Here is a 13,098-nt window from a genome sequence, read left to right on the forward strand (position 1 = left end):
AAGTGGAACCCCACACATAGACACACTCCCACCCTCACTGCTGTTATTGTGCCTTCTCTGTTACTGTGAAGCGTAATAGGCTCCTGACTTTTACGGCATGGGTTTTGGGACTGTAATTATACCTAATTGTGTTTGGCTTCTTAACCCCTGATAATGAAGCAAGAGGATGGGTTTTTGTTCTTGCAGCCCCATGCTAGTGCTCTCGCAGGTTAATGGTGCTGGAGACTGCAGATCATGACAGCAGCGGCAACAGAAATGGAGAAAAAGCATTAGCAGATTAGACTGGTAAAAAGGATGAGAGCTCAGATTGGGGGAGAGAATTATTTCTATGGTTACAACCGTGATGGTTTTTTTTTTTTTTTTGTGTGTGTGTGTGTGTGTGTGTGTGTGTGTGTGTGTGTGTTTTTTTTTTTTTTTTTTTTTTTTTTTTTTTTTTCCCCCCCTGTCCCCACCCCCCATCTTTACCCGTCTCATCTCCTCCTGTTATTTCTCCCTCTTCTAATGTCTAAGTCGCCTTGCTGTTACACCATCAGTCATCTGTTCAAGGTTTTTAACAGAAGCCAGTCATTTTCTATGCTGCATTTGATTAAGAGGAGCTCAGTGTTCATAAGATGTGTCAGAATTGTGTTGCGTGTGTGGGAGCATGCATATCCGTGTACACATTATTCATTACAATGCCAAATAGGAAAGAGAAATGAACCTAGAGCCAGGCATAATGAAATGCTAATCATCTGTTTTGGGGGTTCCTGCTATTGTTTGTTTTTTCTTCTCCTTTTTGAACTTGTCTGTCTCACTCTTCATTAGTAAAAACTTAACAGCAAAATCCTCTTAAAAACTTGCCTCAAATTTATAAGAAGCTGTCTGTGGTATAGTGTCGGAAAATCATACTAAACACCCATAAAAAATGACATTGTTAGGATTTTTGGCTGGATTAAGGAAATTCCGAGATGGTTAATACAACATGTGCAGTATTTACAGTTTTTGCCTGTTTGGAGCTGGACATAAAACGGTGTTATTAGGTCAGTCTGTCTGGTCAGGCATCCAACGTCGTGCCAAATATCTACCGATACTGGGTGAAGGTATATGGGTGCCCATTGTTCCTTCGTTATCGTCAAATGTAATCCTGTAATATAGGCTATGATTTTTGTCTTACAAGGTATCTTGGCAACACACACACACACACAGTATGTAGGAAATCCATTGAGGACATTCATAGGCTTTTGGAAAAGAAATTTGTGTTTGTACTGAATTCCCGCCATTTACAGTGGTGCCATCAGGGTCAAAGCTTTACACGGGGGACCCTTTTTTTTTTTTTTTGAACAAACTGCCCCAGGACATGTAGCACATGAATGACCAAAAAATGTTGGCAATGGTAGGAGAAGAAGAGTCTTCTAGCACTTATATTAAAAACAGAGAAAAAAATTATGTGTGTATATATACACATTAGTGTGTGTGTGTGTGTGTGTGTGTGCGTGCGTGTGTTATTTTATTTTAAGCACAAATTGAAAAAAGAAATTGTTATTGGGAATTTTGCATGTCCTACAAAAGATTTCCCCAGAGGTTGCCTTGTTTTCATCACACTGCTTGTTAGTATTACGTGTGTTTGTTTCTTCCTTCAGTGTACATGACTGTTATCCATCCTTTTGCGTACCTGATGAGTGCTGCTAAGCCTTTTAACTTTCTTTGTGTCATTGTCTTTCTGAGTCTCTTCAATAATGCAGTTTGCACTGGTTACTCATTTCTTTTTCCTCCACAGTTCAAAAACATGACAGCTCTCCCATTCCTCAGTGGAAAGAGTGGTCTAACATTTTGCCTCTTTTAAATACTTAAATCCTTCATGGCCACATTATGTTTAGCGCTATTAAAGTATTACCTATGCTTCCTGAAACTCAAGCAAAAATCTCCAGCTAATTACTTAAATGGCCACATTATCTGTACAAAAACCCACCCACCCCCCATCTCCCACTTGAATTTTGATGTCTAACATCAATTTTTAATTGGCATCTGGCTGAAATGCTTCTGTTTAATCTAGAGGCCTGTGAAAAAGAACTGCCTAGGGTGTTGCTGTTTTTGTTTCAGCAGTACGAGCCAAGTGTGTGTGTGTGTGTGCACACTTTTCTGTATACTGTATATATGGTGTGTGTGTGTGTGTGTGTGTGTGTTTCAGGGGGATGCTTCTCGGTGCAGAGAGGCAAAGGGAGCAGTGCTTGCTTTTCTGATTATTTTTAACACTGTGACTCAGTCTGAGTCAACTTTATTAAAGATCCTTCTGCAGTGTTTGTGAACTCATTCATACAGATTCATTCATTTATCTAGAGGACCTCTATTCATAGTTGCCTTGTCTCTGGTCAGCAAAATGGGAAAAATTCACTTGGTGCTCTCGGTTGCTGCAGAGAATGGAAACAAAATGGAACATTACCTTATACAAATAACAACAAAAGAAGAGTGTATTGTACTCACACTGAGCCTTCTGGAGACCAGCCCCACGCAACAGCATATCCCAAATTCTCCTGTCAAATTATTTTGTCAGGCTAACGGCAAACATTCCCGGGTCTGCAGGTCCATTTTGTTCATGCCGTCTGTTTTGTCCTAATCATACTGCAGCAGAAAAATATATATACAAATTGCTCTGCATAAAAATTGCTCAGCTGTTCTGTTGTCAAAAGAATAATTGTCATTACTAGATATTCTTCATTCGCCAACTCCAAAGGGAAGGTTGAGTCAGCTTTTATGCTCCTGGTTTCTGTTACTCGTTTATGACGTGTGGGTGTTGTGTCTGCGTTTTGACCGACTTCATTACAGATACAATGACTGTAGGCCTTGCTGTTATGTGTTGTGTCCTTATGTGGCAATATAAGACTGCCAGCCGAGTCCCATTCTTGTTAATTAGTCTGACTGATTATTCGACTCATTGGTTGCATTTTTAATTGATTTTTTTTTTTTTCATAGTTTGTTGCACAAAAGGAAGATTTTCGAAGCATTTTGTGCTCTCTGGTCTGTTGATTATAAAGAGGTTGACAGGAACTCGCTCGCCAGAGAGAAAACATTGCCCCTAGTTAGAGTGGATATGTCTCTGTGTTTAAATAACAAATTATTGCAATGCACATTTCAACATCATGTGCGCCAGTTTGATTGTTGAAATATTAATGTTTCAAGAATTTCTGTAAATGTTGTTGCCCCAGGTCAGTGTCTGCAGGCCTCAACTCTCCTGCTAAGACCAACTCAATGGAAAAGAAACTGCACCTTAAAAGCAAAGAATTACAAGAAACTCAAGACAAATGTCACAAGGTGAGCATGTACAGCCTGTTTTGGCTTTCATTCTTTGTTTTGTTTTTTTTCACAAACCTTTGTTAACAAAGCTTTCAGCTTTAACGTAATTTAGTAAATCCGCAGTATATTTTGTCTTCTATTATTTTGGCAAACTCAAAATGCTCCTTTGATAAGCAAATAAGTAACATTAACATATTCTGGAAAGAAGGCTTTTTATTTTTAGACAAACTGTGAAATTGGGCTTCCATAGTTTGAAACTTTGTTTTGAGCAACATCACTTCATTATTCTGGATTTTATTAGCAGATTTCTTGTGTTTATTCTGGCTGACTGGCCTAACACAGATCAAGGAAGCGTCTGTTGGTGCTGTTATGAGCCAAGTTCATTTTGTAGTGTGAAAAACATAGCAGCTTACTCGTTTTAAAGCATTCTTGGTTGGCCATTTGTTAGAAAAATCATTTACAGCTAATGGACCCCTTATTTATAGTGAAGTAAATAGCCACTTTAAGTACCTTATACTTCTGACGCAGGCAGAAGACAGCTGGGACACAAACCAGCAATGTTAATCAACCTTCAGGTGAAGATTTTAAATAAGTGATGTTTTCGCTGCTGTGTTCAGATGGAGCAGGAAATCTCCAGGTTCCAGCGTAAGATGACTGACCTGGAGTCAGTGCTCCACCAGAAGGATGTGGAGCTGAAGGCCTCTGAGACTCAGCGGAGTATCCTGGAGCAAGACCTTGCCACCTACATTACTGAGTGCAGCGTGAGTCATACTGTACTACCAGCATTGTCCATTTGTGTTTTATTGAATTAACCTCTTCTACCCTGGAGGCTTTCCATCTGTTATAAAAATGCATCTACCATTTCATGAAGACTGCAAGTGTAGTGCAATCACTGAGGCATACAATAATGACTTAAGCATGACAATGCTATATGGGTTTAACTTCTGTTGTACTAAGTATGGTAGAGTTGCAGTTGACAACTTTTAGAACAGGTTAAACAAACAAAGTGTTTCCTTTCAAACTTGGGTTTTGATTTAGCAGAAATGTTGATGGCACTATTGGCCATAGTTTTTTGAAACTCCCTCTAGCCTTGTAATAAAAAACACTCTGTAAAAATTCCTGTTTAAGTGTCTGTTATACAACTTGAAGTTTTGCAGCTTTTACTGATGAAATTGTGGGTTGTTTTTTCAATTGGAAATGTCAGACAGTAGCCTAGAGCTTAAGTAGTTAAAAAATAAGGGAAGAATACTGTAAACTAACTTTTATTTTATTTAATTTTTTAAATCTTAGTGCACTTTGTGTTAGTCTGAAACACGTATTTGTTTGCAGAGCCTAAAGCGAAGCTTGGAGGAGGCACGAGTGGAAGTCTCTAGAGAGGACGACAAGGCCATGCAGCTGCTGCACGACATACGCGAACAGAGCAACAAGCTGCAAGAAATTAAGGAGCAAGTATGTAAATTTTCTCATTTAAATGATTCTGAATCCTCCTCCTCATCATGATAATGATGTGGTGCAGATGAAGAATTATTTCATGGACACTTCATGGTATTTATAATAAAACCGTCTAGTGAATGGGGGGGGAAAATGCCTTTAAACTGCATATGCATACTGTTTTTTGTTTTTGGGGGAAATTATTTGACACGGTGTTGTTTGTACCGTTGTAACTGATAGTGGAGTCCTTGGAAAAGGGATGAGATTACTTTTCCTCTCAGTGTGTCCCTGTCACACAGGGAGGGCTTTCCCTCTAAGGACTCCCTTGTCCTTAGCGCTCAAAGGTCATTCCTGCAGATGGCATAACTGCAAGGTACAAAAGTGGAGACTTGATCATTAATCTACAGATTCATCGACCCTTTAATTAGGGAGATGATACACAGTGTTTACACTTTTTAATATCAATTCATGATTTTAACTGAAAATTATAAATTGAACTGAGGTGAAAATTAAATCTGTACAAAAGAATTTTTGTTCTACCCAACTGAGGAGCTGGATCTGGTCATTAGTTAGCTTGCATAACATGTGGTTGTTTTTACAGTAAATTTTATGTTTAATTTAATTAATTGTGTTAACCACTCTGTGCTTATTAACGTCAGGAGTACCATGCCCAGCTGGAGGAGATGCAGGTGACCATCAGGCAGCTGGAGGAGGATCTCTCCGCTGCCCGACGTCGCAGCGACCTCTATGAAGCTGAACTTAGAGACTCGAGACAAACAAGTGAGGAGCTCAAAAGAAAAGCTGTGGAATACCAACAAAGGATCCAGAAGGTATGTAAATGTGTATATGTTTTCACCATATATGTTTATAGTTCATGTCATGTCTAAATCTAAATTGAACCAAATAACAGGAACACTTTTTTGTGCTTTGTATTTTTGATCTGCTCTAAAAAGCAAAGCACAAACCTGTTAAGAGGGATTGGAATGAAACTACAAGTTGCACAACTCATGAATTATGAACATGACTGTGTCACTTTACAGAGAAGATGATTTCTGTTTTGGCTTTTGATCATAAAATACAGTTGGATTCAAGTGAACTGCATTTCCTAGTTTGGGGGCATTTAACTGGATATCAAGAGTTTAATATTTGACAGTTTTGTTGATGATAAAAACTATTAGTCTCATTTGAATCGGTACAGTCGTGTGGTTTGGAAGGGCCCAGAATGCCTCCCTTTGGAAGTGATCTGGGCATGGCAGACTGTGAGGAGATCCCAGAGCAGACCCAGGGTGCACTGCTGTAGTGATTACATCTCCCTGCTGACCTAAAAACAGGGGAGGGATCCTTCAGAAGAAAAAATGTGTGAAAAGTGCTTTGTCTGCTGCTGTTCTTACCCTCTTGCAGAATAAATGAATGATAATATGCATACTATAAATCAGAGAAAGGGCCTCATACACTTTATTGTAGGATATTGCAGTAAATATCAAATAGGTTTTTATTCATTCTCTTTCCATCATTAGTAATTTCTGGATCCAAGCTGTTTTTACTCATGTGAATCAAATATTTCAGGATGAATTTATGCTCAATTCTTATCCTATTGTTAATGTTTTTAGGCAAAAGAGCAGGGAAAAGCTGAAGTGGAGGAGCTTCTCTCCAAACTTGAAAAGGTGTTCTTCCTTTTTCAAAAATGTGTACAGAGCTTACAGAACTGTATTTACCCCAAAGTTTGATTTTTTTTTTTTCTTTCTAAATTGTTTTTTATTCCTTTAAGACAAACTCTGAGCAGCAGGTGAAGATTCAGGAGCTCCAAGACAAACTGTCCAAGGTAGGTTCTTTCACAACTGTCTTTCATTGTTTATTTTTGTAACAAACATTGTGTTTGCTTGTTTTTTACCTACATTTAAATTACTAAAGACTTTGGATTTTGTAATCTTTCCTATTTATCTGAAAAAGGAAAAAACAACAACAAAAAAACAGACCACTATTACATGTGTATGTATCCAGGATGAAGCTGTGCAGCCATTTCTGCTGTTGTTCCTTATTTATTCAGCAGAATTGCTTTTGGTTTTTTTTGGTTTGTTATGTTTTCTCTTTGTCCTAGTGGGCAGAAATTGCACAAGCATATCAATATGTTTGTCTGGGGATCTACTAACAACCTTTGACCTCCTGATTTTTTCCCCAGGCAGTGAAAGCGAGCACAGAAGCCACAGAGCTGCTGCAGAATGTTCGGCAGGCCAAAGAGCGGCTGGAACGAGATCTGGAGCGCCTGAAAGGCAAAACCGACTCTAGTGACACTTTAAAACGCCGTCTTAGGGAGACGGAGGTACCAGACTGACCTGCTAATGCTAATGCTTTCTAGTCCTATGTTAAATAACCTTTTTGACAGTTGGACTACCCTGCAATTTTCTGTGTAATTAGCCTTGCTATGTTTTTGTTGTGTAAGCAGGAGGGCAGGAAGACACTTGAGAATCAGGTAAAAAGGCTGGAGATGGTTGAGCGTCGGGAAAATAAGCTGAAGGATGACATTCAGACCAAATCCCAACAGATCCAGCAGATGGCTGAAAAGATCCTGGTGAGAGCTACAGATAAGACTTGCTAATACTCTCCATCACTCCACCCCTAACTTCACCCCACTGCCCACTCAACCAGCCCTCTGTCCATTTATCCTCAACAGATATCGGAGAACACACATATACACACTACATACTCTTCACTTAGATAGCTGAGCCATCACAAATGGCTACTAGTCATCCAGTATTGGTACATAAATAGGCTTTAACATATTCATGATTTTACCAGAGTCAGCATGAGCAGGCATCACTGCAGTCGACTTGTGGATTTCCAGCTTTTCCATGCAAGTTTCTTTTGTAATGTTTTTGGTGCAGTAGAGCATTTTGCCTAGTTTTTAATTCATCTGTGTTTTAGCATTATTTTTCTTTGTATGTAATACAGAATTTGTGTGTATATGCCTATAAATTATTATTATTTTTGTTAAAATGTAGTTGTTTTTTTTTATCTGTGGCCATCACGTTAGATTTATCCATTTACAACTGTAATTTGTCCAGGAACTGGAGGAAAACCTGAGGGATGCCCAGTCAACTGCCCAGAGGATGGAAACGCAACTGGTTCAAAAGGAAAGGCTTTATGAAGACAAGATCAAAGTGAGTCAGCTTAATGTTTCTCAGACTGTTGTAGATATTTTAAAGAAATATTAGCATATATGTTTGCTCCAGTCAGTTTTAGTCAGTCCTGACATTTCAAATAAGTGTAGCTTTGGATTAAATCAGAGCTGTCACATGTCTTACGGTGAGATGTGACACCACACTAATTAATATTTCCACGTCAGGTTATACATTTACAACCATATCATTGAATGACTGCTTCACATGGGAGGCCGGAATCTAAATAGCAATGTGTCAAATTAAAACGGGATTTATTCACTGGTTCTCGCTCATCAAGGTTCTTGAGGCCCAGATGAAAGCAGACCTGGCTGACAAGGAGAGCCTTGAGGCCAGAAGGGCGCAGCAGGAGGAGGAGTCAAGGGAGAACTGTAAACTCATCAGTGAACAGAAAGCAGTAAGGCAACAACCTCGTATCATCTCAGGCATTTGCTGTAAATTTTATACTCAGGTTGACACAAAGCCATATTTAAAACGAGTAAAGGTAACTTTTTAACTTTTGTGATATTAAAAGAAAAACAATATATGCAATTTATCGGCTGCTTAAAGTATTTTATTCCCTTTTACATATACTAAGCATTCCCAATCTAATCTCATTGGGTATAGGCTGTCTCTTATGCATTTATTTTAAGGATTAGACAAATATAATTTTTTTTGTTTTACACCATAATTTGTTATAGTACTATAGTAGTGATTTTTTTTGTTTTGTTTTGAAATGTACAGGTTAAAAAGACAGATTAAATTAGAGTATCCTTCATGTTGCACTATAAAGGCTGGGCTCAAGTTCTAATCTGGTTAATATGGTAGACTTGAGGCAGTTAAGAAGCTTTTAGAGGTAGTCATCTGACATTGACAGTAGACGACTCAGGCAACACCTTAATAGTCTCTAATAGGATTTTTCTGAAGTAAAAGGTTTTTCTACCTTTAAAAAAAATGTGAATGTCCCATATTCTGGCCCGAATCTGGTTATCAGTCAGTGGAGAATATATCCTTGTGTTGGGATGTGATCTACAGCATGTTTTTGCACCTTCTTCTTTCCCAAAGACCATTAATGCTATGGATTCAAAGATGAAGAACCTGGAGCAGCGCATCGCTGAGTTGTCAGAGGCTAACAAGCTGGCTGCTAACAGCAGCATCTACACCCAGAAGAATATGTGAGTTAACTAGACCTTCTGCCCACACTGTGCTTTGATGAGTGTGTCCACACACATTGACTGCACTTACATCTTTGTGCAACATGGCTGATCTGTCCCCGCTGTGTGTAAACTGTGTCATCTTTAAGATTAAGTACAGGAAATGCATTTTTCATGTAGTCTTAATAGAATATACAAACCTATTACCAAAGAAGTTAGTCTGCTCTACAAAAACAGAATTCAACAGCTTACTAACCATTTGAATGCTATTTAATTCAAAATGGTACAAAGATGACTTTAAACGCTAAAATATTTTCTTAGTTTCAATTATATACCAGTTACATATTTCAAATAACATACTGATATTAAGTAGCAGTAGGTAATAACTAAGTACAATACAAGCAGTGCCAGAGTCTTTAGAAGGTAAAAAGTGAAACAGTGAGAGCAAATTAATCAGCAGTTCTCAATATGTCATCTACAATACATAATATTTTTAGATAATCCTGAGGAATTTCTCTATGCAAGCATCAAGACTGAAATAAACATTATAGTTGTGAAACTAAGCTAAGGAGGACTTCAAATAAGCTTTTTAATCCATGAATGCACATTACAACTTTACCATTTGTTTGGAAAAGTAAATGCATATAAACAAGAAGCACTGCTTTTGGGTGTAAAATGGCAAGAATAATAACCATGCACGCTTTATTCTACTTAAGAGGATAAAGTTTTGGAGCAACACACAATGCCAGATTACATCTTTTTAAGGGAAGGCCACATGGCAAACTACATTTTGTGTGCATTACTGCAGCATAGCTCTGCCATAAAATTATAAAACTCTGGCCTGCCTGCGCTTTTGCCTGCCTGCGCTTTTGCCTGCAGCGCGAATGGAATATTTTCCTGCACTGTGCTGTTGTAGCACGGGGGAAAAATATGCTTATTATATTATTAAATATGCTTCTCAGGTTCAACATTTGATAACTTGGCTTTGTAGTGTTTTCAAGGAAATATCAGGTTTACATAATTTACATTAATTGCAAATTTGAAAAAAAAAATGCAATTAATGTAAATAATGTGAAATTAATTTGCACATTTAATAGAATGAAAATGATTGCATTGTGCTTTTCTTTATATTTTACATCGTATCACGCTTGTTTAATACAATTAGAGATGCACAGACTCTAAATTTCTGTCTAATATTGATTTTTAAGATAATAATTAGTCTAATGGCAGGTACCGATGTTTTAAATTGCTGCACTGTTCATTTTGTATTAGTGCAATTAAATTGTTTACACATTAAGCTCCAACTTTTGTTTTACAAATATAAATTCAAAACAGGAGATATAATTGGCATTTGTTTGTATTTTTGTCAGGAAAGCCCAGGAAGAAATGATCTCAGAGCTTCGACAGCAAAAGTTTTATTTGGAGTCTCAGGCAGGCAAGCTTGAGGCCCAAAATGCGAAACTAGAGGAACATCTGGAGAAGATGAGTCAACAGGAGCAAACCAAGAGAACCCGGCTGCTGGAGCTGGAGAGCAGGCTGCGGGAGGTGAGGCAACAGGAGGCCGAGAGACAGTGCAAAATCTGTTCAAGCTCAAGATTAACTAATTCACTTTAGCCGACACACAGTGTAGCCTTACTATCCACAAAAGGGATTAGGGCAGCTGATCAGCAAGCGAGCTCAGATGCTTTTCAGATAAACGGCTAATTAAAAACAGATCTGTAATGGCACTCTTTACAAAATTGCAGTTCTCTTCCTGTATTATCTCTGGAGCAGTGCTGTTTATTAGCTAACAACTGATAAAATCCTAAACCATAAGAAAATGAAGCAGGACCAGAAGTTCTGGCATGGACAGTCAACATTTTACCCTCAAACTGGATGACTGATAATTGCTTGCAAGCATTAAACTCAAGTTATACTCGTATGTATGTAATGTTTTCAGTCACTGAGAAGCGCACCCCTCAATTTCATGATGTCTTTATGAACCCATTGTAAATCTGCTCTATAAAAAGAAGTCCCGGCTTAATTTTGAGGAACACAATGCCCCCTTTCTTCTGAACGCTCTCACCCCCCAGTGTGCTTGTCTGTCGACGCTCCTGGTCGACAGCCTGCTGACTGGATGTCATATTCTACCTCCACACGGTCTTCGCTACTGAGACATGATACACAGATTGGCACTAATTGCTGGCCTCTCTGCACCCTTGCTTAAACACATACACACTGTCCTCACACACACAAATATGTATTTCAGTTGTGATCGGCCGTTCCATCTGTCACTTATGAAACAGCTAAATGAACCCTTGTGTATTTTTCAGCAGACTGAATTTCTGTAAGTAAGAAGTGCAGAACCTGAGATTAACTAAAAGTGCATATTAATTCCAGCAGTCTTTCATTAGTAGCACTCTGCTTTCCTAACAGTGTGATTAAGGTTAAAGTTATGCTGAAAATGATATTCAAATACAAAGTGTTAAAGGTTCGATTTGTTCAATATCAACGCAGTATTCACACTAACCCTCTCTGTGTTGTAGATGGGCCTAGAACATGAAGAGGAGAAACTGGAGATCAAGAGGCAGGTGTCAGAGTTGACCCTGTCCCTGCAGGAGCGTGAGTCCCAAATCAGCAGCCTACAGGCTGCACGTCTTGCATTAGAGAGTCAGCTGCAGCAAGCTAAGACTGAGCTGGAAGAGACAACTGCTGAGGCTGAGGAGGAGATCACGGCCCTCAGGGTAAGACGAGCAAGAGGAAGCACACATGTATGCAATCACAGTCACCCAAAGTAATGGTGGTATTCACCATTTCCTATATATGGATATAAGCCTGTATTATTAATACAATAATAACTTTTTTTTATAGTGCTGTTAGTATGAACGGCATTCTTTACGATTACACATTATGCATACTCAGATTTGCTTGTATTTTTTCTTTTCATTTTCTTTTCTTCCAGAACCACAGAGACGATATTCAGCGAAAGTTTGATGCCTTAAGAGACAGTTGTTCAGTAAGTGATTCCACAGCCTTTTGTCTGTGCTTTCAGCAGCAGGAGATAAAATTCTTCAAAGGTTTCACAACACCCTTGAATATATAGTGATTCATGTATAGCTGCAAAAGATTGTTCTAATGTAACAATGTAGTCTACTGAATCAATCTTTGGCAGCAAAATGCAGCTTGCTGTGCAGAGCACTCTGTTAGCATTTTACTGGTGAATTGTTTTTGTTTTATTTTTTATAAAGGGTGCCATTACAGTTGTCACAAAGACAAAAATCTTTTTGATGCGCAGCCAACACATTACTTCAGTTACCTCTGAGTAGTGCTGAGACCACTTTAATTCAACTGTTAGGTAGCTTCCAATTTGTGCAGTTCTTTTTAAAAATGTACTGTAAATGTAAGATGAACATGTCCATCTATCGTCTTCAACAAATTATCTTATTTGTCATTAGTGGTGCAACGGATCACGGTTGATCCGTAATCCGAACCGATCCCACTCCACAGAAGAAAAGAAAAAAGAAAAAAAAAGTATGTGTATGGTGCGCGTGGTGGGTCTGACAAGCATAGTTATGGCCAGTGCTAGCGGTCCAAGTGGAGGAGCAGAGGAGTTTGCGGTATTTAAGCAGCCCTTTGCTGCCCAATCCGACTGGGCTAAAGCTATTACGAAAGCTATTGGGGTGTTTAGCTGCAGACGGGAGGCCGTATTCCGTTGTGCAAAACAAGGGGTTTAAACTGATGAACGTGCTTGAGCCATGCTATGATATCCTGTTGCGCGTCCACTTTAGTGGCAAGATCGTTCCAAGCATGTATGAGCAGGAAAAGTTTAAAGTTATGGCTGAACTGTCCCAGGCATCTTCTGTTGCCCTAACTACTACAAATGGGTGGACCTCCAGGGCAACAGAAAGCTACGTGACCGTGACAGCTCATTATATCACAGCAGAGTGCGATATAATGAGCGGTATGTATTATTGTTGGGCCTACCTTACAATATAAGGCGCCTTGAGGTGACTGTTGTTGTGATTTGGCGCTTTATAAATGAAATTGAATTGAATTGAGTGGTAGATACAAAGACTGTACTGCCCTATATTGTACCATGATTTTTTTTA

At 38.7% G+C, this 13,098-nt stretch overlaps 1 protein-coding gene across 7 annotated transcripts in view; it reads left to right on the forward strand.

Annotated features, from left to right (window-relative positions):
* The window catches only part of cita (citron rho-interacting serine/threonine kinase a), a 37,975-nt gene that overhangs the window by 8,701 nt on the left and 16,176 nt on the right, over positions 1 to 13,098 (forward strand). For 4 of the 7 annotated variants that reach the window (XM_084927904.1, XM_084927907.1, XM_084927906.1 and 1 more), the window contains exons 11-24: positions 3,183 to 3,288; positions 3,888 to 4,031; positions 4,600 to 4,719; positions 5,361 to 5,531; positions 6,312 to 6,365; positions 6,470 to 6,523; positions 6,881 to 7,021; positions 7,142 to 7,270; positions 7,764 to 7,859; positions 8,158 to 8,274; positions 8,922 to 9,031; positions 10,381 to 10,555; positions 11,536 to 11,733; positions 11,952 to 12,005. In XM_084927904.1, the coding sequence (XP_084784030.1) occupies positions 3,183 to 3,288; positions 3,888 to 4,031; positions 4,600 to 4,719; positions 5,361 to 5,531; positions 6,312 to 6,365; positions 6,470 to 6,523; positions 6,881 to 7,021; positions 7,142 to 7,270; positions 7,764 to 7,859; positions 8,158 to 8,274; positions 8,922 to 9,031; positions 10,381 to 10,555; positions 11,536 to 11,733; positions 11,952 to 12,005 (1,669 nt within the window). The remainder of the gene's footprint in view (positions 1 to 3,182; positions 3,289 to 3,887; positions 4,032 to 4,599; positions 4,720 to 5,360; positions 5,532 to 6,311; positions 6,366 to 6,469; positions 6,524 to 6,880; positions 7,022 to 7,141; positions 7,271 to 7,763; positions 7,860 to 8,157; positions 8,275 to 8,921; positions 9,032 to 10,380; positions 10,556 to 11,535; positions 11,734 to 11,951; positions 12,006 to 13,098) is intronic. The other 3 variants (XM_084927905.1, XM_084927910.1, XM_084927909.1) reach the window with 1 other exon arrangement.

The sequence above is a fragment of the Perissodus microlepis genome, chromosome 5, assembly GCF_051167445.1.
Source record: "Perissodus microlepis isolate ML-2025 ecotype Zambia chromosome 5, ASM5116744v1, whole genome shotgun sequence".
In the NCBI taxonomy this organism is placed as follows: Eukaryota; Metazoa; Chordata; class Actinopteri; order Cichliformes; family Cichlidae; genus Perissodus; species Perissodus microlepis.